Source organism: Henckelia pumila, chromosome 4 (genome assembly GCF_033568475.1).
Source record: "Henckelia pumila isolate YLH828 chromosome 4, ASM3356847v2, whole genome shotgun sequence".
Taxonomy (NCBI): Eukaryota; Viridiplantae; Streptophyta; class Magnoliopsida; order Lamiales; family Gesneriaceae; genus Henckelia; species Henckelia pumila.
The window spans coordinates 67,860,407-67,880,106 of NC_133123.1; the positions used below are offsets into that span (position 1 = coordinate 67,860,407).

General features: G+C 36.6%; 1 protein-coding gene across 1 annotated transcript; it reads left to right on the plus strand.

The window, feature by feature from the left end:
• Positions 1 to 2,494: 2,494 nt before the first annotated feature.
• On the plus strand, positions 2,495 to 5,475 carry LOC140861140 (uncharacterized). Its single transcript, XM_073264150.1, has 8 exons — positions 2,495 to 3,426; positions 3,484 to 3,758; positions 3,831 to 4,130; positions 4,212 to 4,291; positions 4,470 to 4,502; positions 4,562 to 4,801; positions 4,992 to 5,081; positions 5,416 to 5,475. Exons 1-8 carry the CDS (start codon positions 2,495 to 2,497, stop codon positions 5,473 to 5,475), a joined length of 2,010 nt encoding a protein of 669 aa, XP_073120251.1.
• Positions 5,476 to 19,700: the final 14,225 nt, after the last annotated feature.

Consider the following 19,700-nt stretch of genomic DNA (forward strand, 5'->3'; position numbering starts at 1 on the left):
GCATGAATTAACGAATAATATTATGTTTGAATAATTAACCTAAGGCTTTGATACCAATTTTACGGATAATTTTTTGTACCATGAATAAGCACAAAATTTTCAGATTTTAGCATAAAGTCTTTAGATTTTAAGCATAAAAAAACATAAATTCAGTAAAAGAATTAAACAATTAAATATTCAAGTTTGGTGCTCCTAGGGAGCTATTGCAAAGAATCTTATGGGTAGGGAGCTAGGACAAAGTCAAGTTTGGGTTTGGAGATTTATCACCAATTTGCTCTTGTATTAATGAGGCCAAGAATGTAAATTATGAAAGAAGTGACTACCTTTGATCTCTTTGGTATGACCAATATAAAGTCGCAGCCCTTAGTACTTTGAATTTACTGGATTATTATAATACCTAGTAGGAAATAGGATAGTACGTAGCTGATGAAATTGGGTGTACTATGAATATTGATCTCAAATTTGCAAATGAATGTGAACATATAATTTTTTCACAAATTATTCAATAACAAAATATTATTCGATAGTTTATGTATCATTTTAAACAATCATGATTTAGTTTCTTCAATTTTATTTCTTGTTTGACTTGTGAATCATTTAGTATTGTTTCTTTTTCTTTTTCTTTTTTTTTTTTAATTTTTGCTACATCTTTCTTCGAATTTAATCAATATTATCATCAGATTTAATTTCCATGTTTTATTCATCATTAGATTTGATTTTGATTAATCTTTTTGATACTCGCGAGTTTTTTCTTATGATCTTATTTTGTTTATTTGAGTCGTCCATGCTTCTGGTTTTTCTCTATTATACTTCATCTTGTTTTTTGAAGTACTCTAACTAGATTTCTTTTTATCTTTCACTATTATTGACAATATATAATTTTTTTGAGTAACTAATTTGTCTAATTTGAGGAAAATGCTACATGTACATAGAAGTTACACGTTGGGTTACACACTTCACCTGAAATTACAAAATTATCCCTCCACTTTATTTGAAAATTTTTTTTTCAAAATACATCAAGGATATTTATGTAATATCAAATGTAACGTGTAACCCAACGCGTAAGCCTCTGTGTACAAGTACCATGACCCCTAATTTGAAATGAAACTTGTGAGTTTTCTTTTTGGTTCTCTAGATTGCCTTTATGATTATAATTTCCTTGTAAATGTATGAAATCCAATACTTAAATAAGTTTTCAGCTCTCATACGGAGACATAAAGACAATTCATAATCATGAAAAATTCAGTCTGATAGTACGCTAACACAACTCTAATTTATTTCGTGTCCCAACGTACTTATATATTCCATAAAAAAATCTGATATGTCCAGATTATCATTCTTTCACGAAACAAATGACAAACACTGCAACCTCAAATCTGGTCTATGTTCCCTTATATTTTAAGTTATGCATCACCTAAAATAAAATAATGCTGATTTACGTTTTTCCTACAAAGGTATTTGAATGAAATTTTAATTTCTTATTATTCTCGGTCTTAAGTTGCAATTAATATTTGATTTTGCTTTCTAGACAAGATAAAATAATTGACAAATATATTATGTATATCTCAAATATTTTGAGAATTATATTTGCCATGTTTAAGTATATCTTGATAAGGTAGATCATTGATATATTAAATATTCGATATTATCAAGATATGATTTTTTAAGATTTGATAGAATTTTATTCCTACTTAAACATGTTTCTTTATTCATGTAGGACTCTATCTAAGGAAGTCTTCTAGTCTTGGACTCCAATCTATAAAGAGAGACTTTCACGCACAAGAAAGTTAGAACTTCATACGTCGACTTCCAGAGCACAAATTGAAGATTTGTAGATACGAAGTTGAAGGTTTCTGAAGACGTTTTGTAATCATCGTTATTGCTTATCCCCGTGTTGCCATTCGTGTTAAAGACATCAGAGACAACACTGTGGGAACTGTGTTGTTGAAGATCTTTTCGTGTTTCTTCAATTTAGGCTACGAGAGTTGCATCTATTGTTTTTACTCTGTTATTTAGGATGCAAGTTTGATTTCTCAATTTGTTGAGAAATTTAGGATTTATTGATCTTTAATAAAATCACTAGGATTATTTTGTAAGACTGATCTTACGTTTACTAGTGATATTTAGCCCTAAGGCACCCGCACGAGTTTTATACTCGTGCAAAATTAATCACTTGTGTTTTATTTATGCTTTAAATTTTTGCTGCACTGTGTTGTCTGTGATGTTACAACACAAAGGACAACACTGTCTGTTTCACATAACAAACCACGTACAACGTTTTTTTCACGTGGTATCAGAGCCACCACTTGACTTTACTAAGTGAGTTCCTGGTTTTTGTTACAGGTTTGTTATGGATACTACGTACACTACTTCAATACGTCAACCTATTTTGGATGGGACAAATTATGGCCCTTGGAAATTGAAGATGAGCATATGTATTCAATCCATTGAGTCCAGGGCCTGACAACGTGTTCTTGATGGTTGGTCACCGCCTATGAGAGATGATGATATATCCGGACCAAAGCCAAGAGCACAATGGACAACCAATGAAAATACTGCGGCTATTTATAATGCAAAAGCTCTTAATGCTATTTTTACTTCTGTTGATATGAACATGTTTAATCTAATTGGTGACTGTATTTGTGCAAGGGATGCTTGGAAAAAACTTCAAACTCATTGTGAAGGCTCGGCAAGTGTCAAAAAGACAAGAATGCGTCTCATAAATTCAAATTTTGAGAAAATGAGAATGGAGGAATCAGAGACCATCATGGAATATAATGGAAGACTGATGAGCCTTTCAAATGAATCATTTGTACTTGGTGATCCTATTTCGAACGAGAGACTTGTGTCCAAAGTGCTTCGTTCTGTTCCTAAAAGATTTTACACCAAAGTTTGTGCTATGGATGAATCTAAAGATACATCTATAATGGGTTTGGATGAATTGATAAGTTCTCTTCGTACATATGAGATGGAGATGGAAGCCAAAGATGACACAAAAGATCTTGAAGAAGACTCTATTGCCTTGATTTCGAAGAAATTAACTGATTATCTCAAGGTAATGAAAGAAAAAAAGGATGTGAAAGGTGCACAACCGTCGAAATTTCCTAGACTGCCTACTTCAGAGAAGCCTCAAAAACCATCTACTACTCGAGGACCTCGTCAAAGGTATGAAGGTAAGATTCAGTCCTCAAGTAAAAATTTTGATAATGTTCAATGCAGAGAATGTAAGGGATATGGACACTATTCATATGAGTGTGCCAATCGCCTTCGTAAAGGTATGAATGTTTCTCTGAGTGATGATGATTCTGAAGGAGAACAGGAAAAGGCTGAACAGGTAGATCTCATATCTTTTACTGCTTTGCTAGAAGGAAAGAAACATTTTCAGATTAATCCACTTGGTGTTGGCTCCGGTGTTGCAACACCTGGGCGCAACACAGTTCAAAAATCTGTATGTTTTGTTGTTTTTAACCTTGATAATTTCAGAAATCGTGAAGAACAAATAGCTGAAGCATATACTCTGGAAGGTATACAAACACTCTATGAGGAGATGTACAGTGATTGGATCAAGAGAAATCAGTTAAATACAATTCTTTCTAAAGAGAATACAGAATTGAAAGCTGCTATGGCTAGACTGGAGGTTCTCATGAGTAAAAAAGATCTGGAATTAGGATTACTGAATTCGAATCTTGAAAGAGCAAAAACAACACTTGCTAAATTTAATTCCAGTTCAAACAAACTTGATACTCTTTTAACTATGGGTAAGAATGACAAGTTTGGACTTGGTTTTACAGAAAGTGTTTTTGAAACTGGTGAATCTTCCAAATCACCAGTGTTTGTGAAGGAAGGTATTGATTCCTTGAACCATCCTTCAATTGCTTCTAAAGGTAAGAAACCTATTGTTGAAAAGAATGTTTCTGTCCAAAAGCCAAAACAATGGAAGCGTCCTTTTGTTTGTCATTACTGTCTCAAACCTGGTCACATCATGCCATTCTGTCATAAGCTTAAGAATGATTATATTTTGTGGGAATCTAAGCAGGTGTTGCCTCCCGTGTTGCACAACACCAAGTGCAACACTGGCAGAAAAGGACCCACTGTGAAGAAAGTTTGGGTACAAAAGTCTGATGTTAAAAGTTTTGTTATTTATACTTCCTTGAAAGCTAACACTGCAGGATATTGGTACTTTGATAGTTGAAGTTCTCGGCACATAACAGGTTTGAAAGATCACCTCACGGACTACATTGAACAAAATGGTGGTAAAGTGACCTATGGAGGTGGTGCAAAAGGAAGAATTGTTGGCAAATGAACACTCAATGTGGAAGGATTTCCAAAGCTTCATAATGTGTTGCACGTTGAAGGACTTAATGCAAATTTGATCTCAATTAGTCAATTGTGTGATGATGACTTGCATGTGAAGTTTGATAAGAATACTTGTGAAGTTTTTGATAATGCTAATCATTGTGTTATGACAGGTACAAGATCAGTTGATAATTGCTACCAACCTGGTGAGGAATTGACTTGTAGACACTCAAAGGTTGATGAGTTTAGTCTATGACACCAAAAGCTTGGACATGTAAATTTCAAGACTTTAAAGAATTTGAGTAAGTTTGAAGCTGTCAGAGGTCTTCCAAATCTAAATTCTGGTGTTCCATACGTTTGTGGTGCATGCCAAAAAGGTAAGAAAACCCGTGTTTCGCACCCCGTGTTACAACACTGCGGGACAACACAGTGTCTTGAACTTTTGCATATGGATTTGATGGGTCCCATGGAAGTTGAAAGTTATGGAGGTAAAAAGTATTCTTTGGTATGTGAGATTTACATGGGTGAGATTTACATGGGTGAGATTTCTTAGAGAAAAATCAGACACGTTTGATATTTTTAAGAAGTTGTTTACCAAGATTACTAACCTACATACTTTGACAGTAGCAAGGATCAGAACTGATCATGGAAAGGAATTTGAGAACTCATCTTTTTCTTCTTTGTGTGATAAGAAGGGCATTTCACAAGAGTTCTCTGCTCCAAAAACTCCTCAACAGAACGGAATTGCCGAAAGAAAGAATAGGACGTTGCAGGAGATGACTAGGGTGATGATGAGCTCAAAAAATATCTCCAAGATATTTTGGGCAGAAGCATTAAACACAGCATGACATATCTCTAATTATGTTTATTTGAGAAGTGGTTCTTAAATAACTTCCTATGAAATCATCATGGGAAAGAGGCCAAATCTCAATTATTTTTATATTTTTGGCTGTGTGTGCTATGTTTTGAATGATCGAAATCACCTAGCAAAATTTGATTCCAAAAGTGATAAGTGTTTGTGCCTTGGTTATTCCACAAATAGTCGTACTTATAGGATGTATAACCTTAGGACCAGAACAATTATGGAATATATTAATGTTGTTTTTGATGATGGTGCAGATCTCAAAGGAAAAAACTACTGAAGATGATATTGAAGGCTTGCTGGAAATTCTTCTCTAAGAACACGTTGTTGTTCCTAATGTTACAACACCAAACACAACACTGGTTCCTCCAAAAACTGTTCATGAAGAAAATTCTCAAATTGATGAAGAAACTAAGGTATCTATTGAAAAGGACATTCCAAGCAAGATACAAAAGAATCATCAATCATCACAGATCATTGGAGATGTTCATGGAACAAGGTAAACCCGAGCTAAGGACAAAGTTGACTACCGCAAGATGGTTGGGTTAGTATGCATGAGTTCCGTGTATTCACAGGTAATGCATTCTTGTTTTGTCTCCAATGTTGAACCTAAAAATGACAATGATGCTTTGAATGATGAATTTTGGGTAAATGTCATGCACGAGAAACTTGAGAAATTTGTCCGAAATGATGTGTGGTTTTTAGTTCCACATCCTGATCATGGGAATGTCATTGGTACAAAATGGATTTTCAAAAATAAAACCGATGAATCAGGAAACATCATTAGAAATAAAGCAAGGTTGGTTGTTCAAGGGTATACGAAGGTTGAGGAGGTTGATTTTGATGAGACCTTCGCTCATGTTGCCCGCATTGAGTCATTCCGACTATTGTTAGCTATTGCATGTCATATGTGTATAAAACTTTACCAAATGGATGTGAAGAGTGCGTTTTTGAATGACATTTTAAATGAGAAAGTGTATGTGAAGCAACCCAAAGGCTTTGAGGATCCACACCACTTGGATCATGTTTACAAGTTGAAAAAGACACTTTATGGCTTGAAGCAAGCTCCACGAGCTTGGTATGGTAGGTTTACCGAGTATTTGCTCGAAATTGGCTTCAAACGAGGTGAGGTTGACAAAGCCCTTTTTATTCAAAAGACCAAAGGTGAAATTCTTATTTGTCAAGTTTATGTGGATGAAATTATCTTTGGTGCTTCTTCTCAAAAGCATATTGATAGTTTTGTTGAATGCATGTCTTCTACTTTTGAAATGAGCATGGTAGGAGAATTAACTTTTTTCCTTGGATTGAAAGTTAAGCAATTGAGTGATGACATTTTTCTATGTCAAAGTTAGTATGCAAAGAATTTGGTGAAAAAGTTTTGTAAAGAGAATGTTAAGAACATGAAAACTCCAATGAGCTCGAGTGAAAAATTGGGAAAAGACAGTGTTGCGGCTGGTGTTGACAACACCATGTATCACAGCATGATAGGGAGTTTTTGTATTTGACTGCTAGTCGTCCTGATATCATGTTCAGTGTGTGTTTATGTACTAGATATCAATCTAATCCAAATGTAACTCATTTAAAAGCTCTTATGCGAATTTTAAAATATGTGTTGGGTACATTGGATTTGGGATTGTGGTACACAAGGGAACTAACACCAATCTTGTTGGGTTTAGTGATGCTGATTGGGCAGATGATCTTAATGATAGAAAGAGCACTACGGGTGGGTATTTTTTTTCATGGCAATAATTTGGTTTCATGGTATAGCCATAAGAAAAACTATGTGTCACTTTCGACTACTGAATCTGAATATGTAGCAGCCAGAAGTTGTTGTTCACAAATTCTTTGGATGAACCAAATGATTGAGGACTATGGTTTTAAGAGTGAACCCCCATTATTTATTGTGATAATTCGAGTGTTATTGATATATCAAAGAATCCAGTTCAACACTCTCGCACAAAATACATTGACATACGTCATCACTTTATTCGAGATTTGGTTGAAAAATGTATGATTCGAATGGAGTTTGTTGGAACCAATAACCAATTGGCAGATATTTTTACTAAAGCATTAGATCATGAGATATTCTCAACCCTTCGAAGGTCTCTCAGCATGTGTGCATTGTAATTCTTTACTTGTGTTATTCTCGGTGTTACAACACCTTAGACAACACTGGCGTTCTTCTTTTCATGCATTTTTAGGTTTTTAGGCATTCTGCAATCACTTTGTGTTGTGTAGTGTTTAATCTCTACTATGCTGATTCAACTAATGCCAAGTTTTTCTGAAAAATTTTTCCTTTTACACGCTGGTCCTTGATATTCGAACTCTGACTAAACCACTAAGTAGTTTAGGGATGTACGTGTATTCCATGTTCTTGTTCCATGTAAAAGGTGGTTTCGCAAATTTAGTGTTTAGCTTTTTAATAAGTTTGATGACCAATGTCATGAAAACAAACTTTATCAATTATCAGAAGAAAATGGAAAAATCTACCTATTTGAGTCCAATGAAGACTGTTCTTTTAGTGTGCAGGCTACCACTTCTGGAATTTTCCAAAACCAAGGGTAATCAAGTGTGTAAGTTCCAAATACTTTTTGAAAAACTTTGGTGTTGTTGATGATGTTGCAACACGAGAAGCAACACTATACTTGTGAACATATCATTTGCTTATGATTGCATTTTTATTTTATGTTACATTCTGTTTAGGCATAAAATAGGTCATGCATATGCATTTTTGCTAATAGGGATCTATTTTTTTGGGTAAGGTTCTAAATAGACAAATTTTTATGATTTACCCTATTTACTAAAAATTGAATTTTTGTGATTGATTTTTGTTTCAGTGGAGTTAAGCTGATGTGGAATTATTTCTGGAAAATTTGGGCTGAAATATATATCGGATTATTGCCTTATTTATGGGATTTTATCTCTTAATCTCGGTTTTTAAATTTTGGCCGTTAGGAAAGTTACCTTTAGTAACTTGGAGAGATAAGAGATCAGGGTAATTATGAGTTTTTTAGAGGGAAAATGTTACCGTTTGAGATAAGATTCGTATATATTTGTTTTCTTTGTTATCAAGTCTTATCTCCTTCTTGATTTGTTCTTTAACCTGATTTCTTTCTCTGCAAACCTTACCTCTTTCTCACTCTCAAATTGTGTTTTAAAATGGCAGGCTTTGATCCTCAAGATATCAGAAGCGAGATGGGACATGTGGATTCCGATGTTGCCTCCGATGTTACAACACCGGAAAACCCATCTTCTGACCCTTCTCTGTCGATTGTCCATGTTCCTATGGAACCTGTTCCACTTGCCGTTCTCATGCCTGGTGAACCTGGAAACGAGATCGATGTGGAGAATTTGCCCAATTTTGATGTTCTGAACCGTGTTCATCCTCTTCTACCAATAGTCCGCAGATCAAAAAGGCAAGCAGGCTATGATCCCGATTTTACTCAGTCCAAGAGATTTTACAAAGGCCTGCGCATATCTATGGCTGAAGAAGATCGAAGCTTTGGTGATGATTCAGAGGATGCTGATTATGAATTTGTCGCAAGGAAGAAACCCTCACCCTCTGCATCCGCCTCTGCCTCCGCTCCGATTATCGAATCTGCTTATGAGAGCGATGATTCAAGCTCTGTTGATGAGGTTCCTCCTACGGACATTCCTGCAGAAGCTGTACCTCAAGAAACTCCTTTTTCTGATGAAGATGCCACTCTGGCACAAATTTTAGAAAGCCTTAAGGAAGGTAAGGCTACTTCTTCTGTTCCTCCCTCTGCTCAACTCTCTAACGATGAGCCTGATACTGAGATGATGGAAAAATTTGCCGAGGGCAAAGCACATCAAGATACTGATAATTCCTCCTCATCCTCTTCTGCTGATTCTGCTGCAAGTTCATCCGACAAAAGTGCTGATATAGGAGAGGAAGAATACTTTGAGGATGTTTCCAGCATGGATGCTGATTAAGAGCCTATAGAGAAAGAGGCCATTTCTGCTGGTGAAGCCAGTGTTGCTGTTGGTGTTGTCAACACCACAGACAACACTGTTGATGAGGACTATGACACTGATGCCGCTCATTCCCTCATGTTTTATTTTGGTGAAGCTGCTGCATTTTGGCCCCTTTACATCCACAGAGGACTGCTGGATGAGAGAAACATTGATGTACGCTCCTATGATAGGTACAATCTCGTTGATTTTATTAAAGTTCGCAAGCTCTACTCTACTGTCATTTCTGTTGTGCCATATTGCAAGAAGGCAATTTTGGAATTTTATGCAAATCTTATTGCCTCGGTTGGAGATCCAGAATCTGCCAAGTTGATAGTATTATTTTGTTTGCATTTTTAGTGTCATTTTGTTAAGTGTTTTGCATGCATTTTGTGTCATTGTTCATGTTTTTTTCTAGTTTTATTTTATGTCATGCATTGAGCTTCTTAACTTAGTTTTGATTTATTGTGTAGGAATTACCATGTTTTGATTAAAGAAATCGAAGTGCGTCCATGCGTCCAAAGAAAGCAGCAGAGCAGATTTTTCATCACAAAAGCATGCGCTCGATCCTGGCATTTTCCCAGATCGAGCGCGGTCATGAGATTTTCAAGACAGTAGGCTGCCTCAACTCGCCCGCTCGATCGCACTTTCTTCCCGGATCGAGCGCGCCCAAGGAATTTTCAAGGCAGAAAGTTGCCGAGTATCGCGCGCTCGATCCTAGCAATTTCCAGGATCGAGCGCGCGGGTCTGTTGCGGGAAGAAATTTGTAATTTTGGAAAATCTTTTAATTAAGGCTCTAGACTTTTATTAGGCTTTTAATTCCATTTTGGAGAGATTATCAGATTATTCTACACGCTTAGAACGCGAAGAACTCTCTCTGGACGGCTAGGTTTTCATCTATATTTTCTTAATTTTATTTTCTCTCATGAATTTTTGTAGAGAATTCATGAGTATTGTTGGCTAAACCTTTATACTTGGTTGAGGGAGATGAAACCTTGATATATTTTATTCATGAGATTTGATTCGTAGTGTTTAATTCTTGTTAAGTATCAATATTTGTTCTGGTTTATTTCATGTTTATATGCGAGATTTTAGGATTGGCCATCTTAGGATTTTGTTTTGCAAGCTATAGCTAAATTAGAATTCAAATCCGTAATTGTTTGAATGAACTAATTTGCGAAGCAACTACGTTTGATATTTTCTGTTGTTGAATTTATTAAATTGTAGGATCAATTATTGACTAGGCTAAATACAACCGCTGGTGTTTGTGTTGTCTAGGTTCGTCAGTTTTACTAGTTTGAATGCTACCGTGAATTTAAATCGAGATTGATGTTATCTGGGTTAATTTATTGGTAAGGGTTAATCTAGAATGCTGTTTTTTAATTAACTAAAATTAAGGTGAAACAGGAATTTGATTTTCAATGGCGAATATTTAATAGGATTAATTATTCTTAGGGAATTGATGATTGAATGAATGAATATCAAGGGTGTAGTCAACTGATACCAAGTCTCGTATCTTATTGATTTCTTCAGTTTAATTTTCAATCTTGATTGATAGTTATAGAATTTTATTATAAATTAGTTTGAAATTTTTAGTAGTTAATCTCAACTTCAAAACCCCCTTTTATTTTAAAGAACACTTTTAAATTTCCCTTTCCTCGTGGGAACGATACCTACTCACACTACTACATTTTTAGTGATTATCTGATTGAGTTGGGTAATTTGGGCGTGACACGATTAAGCGCTACTAAATTTTGGCGCCGTTGCCGGGGAACGGTGCTAATTTATTGTGTTCTTAGTTTATTTTATTTTATTTTATTATTCCTCGTAGTGCTACTCTGGTTTGTTCATGCTTTTAGGTGAATATTCGGAAGAAGAAGAATTTACATACGATCCATAGATAGAAAGAACCTTGCTTAAGCGACGGAGAGAAGCTCGTAGGAGGCAAGAAGAGGACGAAATTAAGACTGAAATTTCTAAGGAAGATATGGCGGCGAATGCGAACTTGAGTTTGAGAAAACTTGGCACTCCTGATCTCACTCAGCAGCCTTTATGCATTACTTTTTCTACTCTAGAAAATAATGCTAATTTTGAATTAAAATTTGGACTGATACATCTATTGCCTGCTTTTCATGGTCTTACAGGTGAGGATCCGCACAAGAACTTGATGGAATTCTATGTCGTATGCACCAGCATGAAACCACATGGAGTGACAGAGGAGCAGATCAAACTCAGAGCCTTTCCTTTCTCTTTGAAGAGCGCTGCAAAGGATTGACTATACTACCTACCTTCTGGATCCATCACCAATTGGACGACACTGAAGAGAATTTTCTTAGAGAAATATTTTCCAGCTTCAAGAGCGGCAAACATCAGAAAGGAAATTTATGGCATCAAGCAGCAGATGGGAGAGTCACTGCATGAGTATTGGGAGCATTTCAAGAAACTATGCGCCAGCTGCCCGCAGCACCAGATAAGTGAACATTTATTAATTCAATACTGCTATGAAGGGTTGTTGTCTCATGACAGGAGCATGGTGGATGCGGCCAGTGGTGGAGTTTTTGTCGATAAAACTCCAGTACAAGCAAGGAATCTAATCGAGAGTATGGCTGCCAATTCTCAGCAATTTGGCACCAACAGAAGTGATCCTGCGCCAAGAAAGAGTAATGAGGTAAACATTTCTTCCCTTGAACAACAACTGAGCGAACTGACGTCTCTTGTGCGTCATATGGTTGTAGGGAATGGACAGATTGCAAAGGTATGTGGAATTTGCACTCAAGTGGGACATACAACTGACATGTATCCCACTCTTCAAGAGGGATCTGCGGAACAAGTCAATGCAACAGGAGGATTTCCAGGGCCACCTCAGCAGAAGTATGATCCTTACTCTAACACATACAATCCAGATTGGAGGGATCATCCAAACCTCAGATATGGCAATCCTCCAGCGAATCAATCTGGACCTCAAGCACAATTGCACAATCAAGCTTATAGGCCACCGTATCATCCTCCACCACAGCGCCCACAAATTCCAACACCGGGTGAGTTTTTGGAAAATATAGTTAAGGATCTTGCAACTAACACTATGAGTTTTCAACAGGAAACGAGAGCAAGTGTCCAACACTTGAACACTCAGGTGGGACAGTTGGCAACTGCAATAAAAAAATTGGAAGCACAACAGTCTAGCAATTTGCCATCACAGACAGTAGTGAATCCAAAGGAAAACGTGAGTGCTATTATGTTGAGGAGTGGACGGGAGCTGCATATTCGTGAAGGATTGGTCCAAGAACTGGTAGGGACTAAAAATGACAAGGAGTCTAAGGTGGAGGAGAGTGAGCCTATTCCAAAAGATACACCAAGAGGTAAGTTCCCTCCTCTATCTGAATATAAGCCTGTTGCCCCTTTCCCCATGGCACTAAAGGATTCTAGGAAAGATGAGGGGATTAAGGTGCTCTATGAAACTTTTCGTAGATGCGAGGTAAATATTCCACTGTTAGATGCTATTAAGCAAGTACCTCGCTATGCTAAATTTTTGAAAGAATTATGTACTGCGAAAAGAAAACAAAAGTTGAAGGGATGTAAGAGAGTTGAATTGAGAGAACAGGTCTCTGTCGTCATTCAAAGAATGGTACCTACAAAATGCAAGGACCCAGGTATGTTCTCGATTCCATGTAAAATAGGAGATAGTTAGCTTGATACGACCATGCTAGATTTAGAAGCATCTATTAATGTCATGCCATACTCTGTTTATGCTTCCTTAAAATAGGGCCTTTGAATGAAACTGCCATTGTTATCCAGATGGCTGATAAATCTACTATTTTTCCAAAAGGATTGTTAGAGGATGTTCTTGTACAAGTTGGTGAATTTGTCTTTCCTGCTGATTTTTATGTTCTTGACATGAAAAACAATGAGTTGAATAGTCTTATTTTGTTAGGAAGGCCATTTTTGAAAACTTCAAAATCCATTAAAGATGTTGATAACGGCACTCTCACTATGGAATTCGATGGGGAAATTGCGAAGTTTAATATTTTTGATACCCCGAAAACTCCTAGAAGTGAAAGTGTTGTTAATTTTCTTGATGTCAATGACCACGTCTCACAAGGAAAGAAGAAGTTTGTACTTGAGGATAAGTTGAAATAGACTATTGCAATGCCTTCTGAAATTTTTCTCTCTGATATGTAGGTACCTATAACTGAGACAAAACATCCTCCTGACCGAGCGAAAAGAATCGCCAAGAAGTCAAAGCAGAAAAAGCATGGGACATTGACTGGAAAATTTTTGAAGTGGGTGAAGGTGGACAAAGGAACCAGATTTAAACCACCTTGAGGAACTGCAGCATTCAGTCGAGCCAACAGCCGTAAACAAAGGCGCTGACTGGGAGGCAACCCAGTATTTCTATTCCTTTTTAGTTTTTGTTTTTGCTACATTTTAATTTTTTTGTTTTGTTGAATTTTGTTTTTAATTGATTTTCGGAAAATTTTTGGAAAATTAAAAAAGTAATTTCTGAAGTAGTGCGCGCTCGATCCTGGCATTTCACCGGATCGAGCGCACAATTTTACCAAAGTTACTGTCCGCATTTTTAAGAGGCGCGCTCGATCGGGTATATTTCTAGGATCGAGCGCGCCCCTCATCTCGCCTTATTTCTGTGCAGTTTGATGAGTTTAGTCTATGACACCAAAAGCTTGGACATGTAAATTTCAAGACTTTAAAGAATTTGAGTAAGTTTGAAGCTGTCAGAGGTCTTCCAAATCTAAATTCTGGTGTTCCATACGTTTGTGGTGCATGCCAAAAAGGTAAGAAAACCCGTGTTTCGCACCCCGTGTTACAACACTGCGGGACAACACAGTGTCTTGAACTTTTGCATATGGATTTGATGGGTCCCATGGAAGTTGAAAGTTATGGAGGTAAAAAGTATTCTTTGGTATGTGAGATTTACATGGGTGAGATTTACATGGGTGAGATTTCTTAGAGAAAAATCAGACACGTTTGATATTTTTAAGAAGTTGTTTACCAAGATTACTAACCTACATACTTTGACAGTAGCAAGGATCAGAACTGATCATGGAAAGGAATTTGAGAACTCATCTTTTTCTTCTTTGTGTGATAAGAAGGGCATTTCACAAGAGTTCTCTGCTCCAAAAACTCCTCAACAGAACGGAATTGCCGAAAGAAAGAATAGGACGTTGCAGGAGATGACTAGGGTGATGATGAGCTCAAAAAATATCTCCAAGATATTTTGGGCAGAAGCATTAAACACAGCATGACATATCTCTAATTATGTTTATTTGAGAAGTGGTTCTTAAATAACTTCCTATGAAATCATCATGGGAAAGAGGCCAAATCTCAATTATTTTTATATTTTTGGCTGTGTGTGCTATGTTTTGAATGATCGAAATCACCTAGCAAAATTTGATTCCAAAAGTGATAAGTGTTTGTGCCTTGGTTATTCCACAAATAGTCATACTTATAGGATGTATAACCTTAGGACCAGAACAATTATGGAATATATTAATGTTGTTTTTGATGATGGTGCAGATCTCAAAGGAAAAAACTACTGAAGATGATATTGAAGGCTTGCTGGAAATTCTTCTCTAAGAACACGTTGTTGTTCCTAATGTTACAACACCAAACACAACACTGGTTCCTCCAAAAACTGTTCATGAAGAAAATTCTCAAATTGATGAAGAAACTAAGGTATCTATTGAAAAGGACATTCCAAGCAAGATACAAAAGAATCATCAATCATCACAGATCATTGGAGATGTTCATGGAACAAGGTAAACCCGAGCTAAGGACAAAGTTGACTACCGCAAGATGGTTGGGTTAGTATGCATGAGTTCCGTGTATTCACAGGTAATGCATTCTTGTTTTGTCTCCAATGTTGAACCTAAAAATGACAATGATGCTTTGAATGATGAATTTTGGGTAAATGTCATGCACGAGAAACTTGAGAAATTTGTCCGAAATGATGTGTGGTTTTTAGTTCCACATCCTGATCATGGGAATGTCATTGGTACAAAATGGATTTTCAAAAATAAAACCGATGAATCAGGAAACATCATTAGAAATAAAGCAAGGTTGGTTGTTCAAGGGTATACGAAGGTTGAGGAGGTTGATTTTGATGAGACCTTCGCTCATGTTGCCCGCATTGAGTCATTCCGACTATTGTTAGCTATTGCATGTCATATGTGTATAAAACTTTACCAAATGGATGTGAAGAGTGCGTTTTTGAATGACATTTTAAATGAGAAAGTGTATGTGAAGCAACCCAAAGGCTTTGAGGATCCACACCACTTGGATCATGTTTACAAGTTGAAAAAGACACTTTATGGCTTGAAGCAAGCTCCACGAGCTTGGTATGGTAGGTTTACCGAGTATTTGCTCGAAATTGGCTTCAAACGAGGTGAGGTTGACAAAGCCCTTTTTATTCAAAAGACCAAAGGTGAAATTCTTATTTGTCAAGTTTATGTGGATGAAATTATCTTTGGTGCTTCTTCTCAAAAGCATATTGATAGTTTTGTTGAATGCATGTCTTCTACTTTTGAAATGAGCATGGTAGGAGAATTAACTTTTTTCCTTGGATTGAAAGTTAAGCAATTGAGTGATGACATTTTTCTATGTCAAAGTTAGTATGCAAAGAATTTGGTGAAAAAGTTTTGTAAAGAGAATGTTAAGAACATGAAAACTCCAATGAGCTCGAGTGAAAAATTGGGAAAAGACAGTGTTGCGGCTGGTGTTGACAACACCATGTATCACAGCATGATAGGGAATTTTTGTATTTGACTGCTAGTCGTCCTGATATCATGTTCAGTGTGTGTTTATGTACTAGATATCAATCTAATCCAAATGTAACTCATTTAAAAGCTCTTATGCGAATTTTAAAATATGTGTTGGGTACATTGGATTTGGGATTGTGGTACACAAGGGAACTAACACCAATCTTGTTGGGTTTAGTGATGCTGATTGGGCAGATGATCTTAATGATAGAAAGAGCACTACGGGTGGGTATTTTTTTTCTTGGCAATAATTTGGTTTCATGGTATAGCCATAAGAAAAACTATGTGTCACTTTCGACTACTGAATCTGAATATGTAGCAGCCAGAAGTTGTTGTTCACAAATTCTTTGGATGAACCAAATGATTGAGGACTATGGTTTTAAGAGTGAACCCCCATTATTTATTGTGATAATTCGAGTGTTATTGATATATCAAAGAATCCAGTTCAACACTCTCGCACAAAATACATTGACATACGTCATCACTTTATTCGAGATTTGGTTGAAAAATGTATGATTCGAATGGAGTTTGTTGGAACCAATAACCAATTGGCAGATATTTTTACTAAAGCATTAGATCATGAGATATTCTCAACCCTTCGAAGGTCTCTCAGCATGTGTGCATTGTAATTCTTTACTTGTGTTATTCTCGGTGTTACAACACCTTAGACAACACTGGTGTTCTTCTTTTCATGCATTTTTAGGTTTTTAGGCATTCTGCAATCACTTTGTGCTGTGTAGTGTTTAATCTCTACTATGCTGATTCAACTAATGCCAAGTTTTTCTGAAAAATTTTTCCTTTTACACGCTGGTCCTTGATATTCGAACTCTGACTAAACCACTAAGTAGTTGAGGGATGTACGTGTATTCCATGTTCTTGTTCCATGTAAAAGGTGGTTTCGCAAATTTAGTGTTTAGCTTTTTAATAAGTTTGATGACCAATGCCATGAAAACAAACTTTATCAATTATCAGAAGAAAATGAAAAAATCTACCTATTTGAGTCCAATGAAGACTGTTCTTTTAGTGTGCAGGCTACCACTTCTGGAATTTTCCAAAACCAAGGGTAATCAAGTGTGTAAGTTCCAAATACTTTTTGAAAAACTTTGGTGTTGTTGATGATGTTGCAACACGAGAAGCAACACTATACTTGTGAACATATCATTTGCTTATGATTGCATTTTTATTTTATGTTACATTCTGTTTAGGCATAAAATAGGTCATGCATATGCATTTTTGCTAATAGGGATCTATTTTTTTGGGTAAGGTTCTAAATAGACAAATTTTTATGATTTACCCTATTTACTAAAAATTGAATTTTTGTGATTGATTTTTGTTTCAGTGGAGTTAAGCTGATGTGGAATTATTTCTGGAAAATTTGGGCTGAAATATATATATCGGATTATTGCCTTATTTATGGGATTTTATCTCTTAATCTCGGTTTTTAAATTTTGGCCGTTAGGAAAGTTACCTTTAGTAACTTGGAGAGATAAGAGATCAGGGTAATTATGAGTTTTTTAGAGGGAAAATGTTACCGTTTGAGATAAGATTCGTATATATTTGTTTTCTTTGTTATCAAGTCTTATCTCCTTCTTGATTTGTTCTTTAACCTGATTTCTTTCTCTGCAAACCTTACCTCTTTCTCACTCTCAAATTGTGTTTTAAAATGGCAGGCTTTGATCCTCAAGATATCAGAAGCGAGATGGGACATGTGGATTCCGATGTTGCCTCCGATGTTACAACACCGGAAAACCCATCTTCTGACCCTTCTCTGTCGATTGTCCCTGTTCCTATGGAACCTGTTCCACTTGCCGTTCTCATGCCTGGTGAACCTGGAAACGAGATCGATGTGGAGAATTTGCCCAATTTTGATGTTCTGAACCGTGTTCATCCTCTTCTACCAATAGTCCGCAGATCAAAAAGGCAAGCAGGCTATGATCCCGATTTTACTCAGTCCAAGAGATTTTACAAAGGCCTGCGCATATCTATGGCTGAAGAAGATCGAAGCTTTGGTGATGATTCAGAGGATGCTGATTATGAATTTGTCGCAAGGAAGAAACCCTCACCCTCTGCATCCGCCTCTGCCTCCGCTCCGATTATCGAATCTGCTTATGAGAGCGATGATTCAAGCTCTGTTGATGAGGTTCCTCCTACGGACATTCCTGCAGAAGTTGTACCTCAAGAAACTCCTTTTTCTGATGAAGATGCCACTCTGGCACAAATTTTAGAAAGCCTTAAGGAAGGTAAGGCTACTTCTTCTGTTCCTCCCTCTGCTCAACTCTCTAACGATGAGCCTGATACTGAGATGATGGAAAAATTTGCCGAGGGCAAAGCACATCAAGATACTGATAATTCCTCCTCATCCTCTTCTGCTGATTCTGCTGCAAGTTCATCCGACAAAAGTGCTGATATAGGAGAGGAAGAATACTTTGAGGATGTTTCCAGCATGGATGCTGATTAAGAGCCTATAGAGAAAGAGGCCATTTCTGCTGGTGAAGCCAGTGTTGCTGTTGGTGTTGTCAACACCACAGACAACACTGTTGATGAGGACTATGACACTGATGCCGCTCATTCCCTCATGTTTTATTTTGGTGAAGCTGCTGCATTTTGGCCCCTTTACATCCACAGAGGACTGCTGGATGAGAGAAACATTGATGTACGCTCCTATGATAGGTACAATCTCGTTGATTTTATTAAAGTTCGCAAGCTCTACTCTACTGTCATTTCTGTTGTGCCATATTGCAAGAAGGCAATTTTGGAATTTTATGCAAATCTTATTGCCTCGGTTGGAGATCCAGAATCTGCCAAGTTGATAGTATTATTTTGTTTGCATTTTTAGTGTCATTTTGTTAAGTGTTTTGCATGCATTTTGTGTCATTGTTCATGTTTTTTTCTAGTTTTATTTTATGTCATGCATTGAGCTTCTTAACTTAGTTTTGATTTATTGTGTAGGAATTACCATGTTTTGATTAAAGAAATCGAAGTGCGTCCATGCGTCCAAAGAAAGCAGCAGAGCAGATTTTTCATCACAAAAGCATGCGCTCGATCCTGGCATTTTCCCAGATCGAGCGCGGTCATGAGATTTTCAAGACAGTAGGCTGCCTCAACTCGCCCGCTCGATTGCACTTTCTTCCCGGATCGAGCGCGCCCAAGGAATTTTCAAGGCAGAAAGTTGCCGAGTATCGCGCGCTCGATCCTAGCAATTTCCAGGATCGAGCGCGCGGGTCTGTTGCGGGAAGAAATTTGTAATTTTGGAAAATCTTTTAATTAAGGCTCTAGACTTTTATTAGGCTTTTAATTCCATTTTGGAGAGATTATCAGATTATTCTACACGCTTAGAACGCGAAGAACTCTCTCTGGACGGCTAGGTTTTCATCTATATTTTCTTAATTTTATTTTCTCTCATGAATTTTTGTAGAGAATTCATGAGTATTGTTGGCTAAACCTTTATACTTGGTTGAGGGAGATGAAACCTTGATATATTTTATTCATGAGATTTGATTCGTAGTGTTTAATTCTTGTTAAGTATCAATATTTGTTCTGGTTTATTTCATGTTTATATGCGAGATTTTAGGATTGGCCATCTTAGGATTTTGTTTTGCAAGCTATAGCTAAATTAGAATTCAAATCCGTAATTGTTTGAATGAACTAATTTGCGAAGCAACTACGTTTGATATTTTCTGTTGTTGAATTTATTAAATTGTAGGATCAATTATTGACTAGGCTAAATACAACCGCTGGTGTTTGTGTTGTCTAGGTTCGTCAGTTTTACTAGTTTGAATGCTACCGTGAATTTAAAT

Excerpts from the sequence above, each read along its gene's own strand:
- LOC140861140 (XM_073264150.1), top strand. The coding sequence starts at position 2,495 with ATGAGAGATGATGATATATCCGGACCAAAGCCAAGAGCACAATGGACA. Across the intron at positions 3,427-3,483 it reads TCCGGTGTTGCAACACCTGG|AAATCGTGAAGAACAAATAG; the intron begins GCGCAACACAGT and ends TGATAATTTCAG. Across the intron at positions 4,503-4,561 it reads TGATAATTGCTACCAACCTG|CTTGGACATGTAAATTTCAA; the intron begins GTGAGGAATTGA and ends TGACACCAAAAG.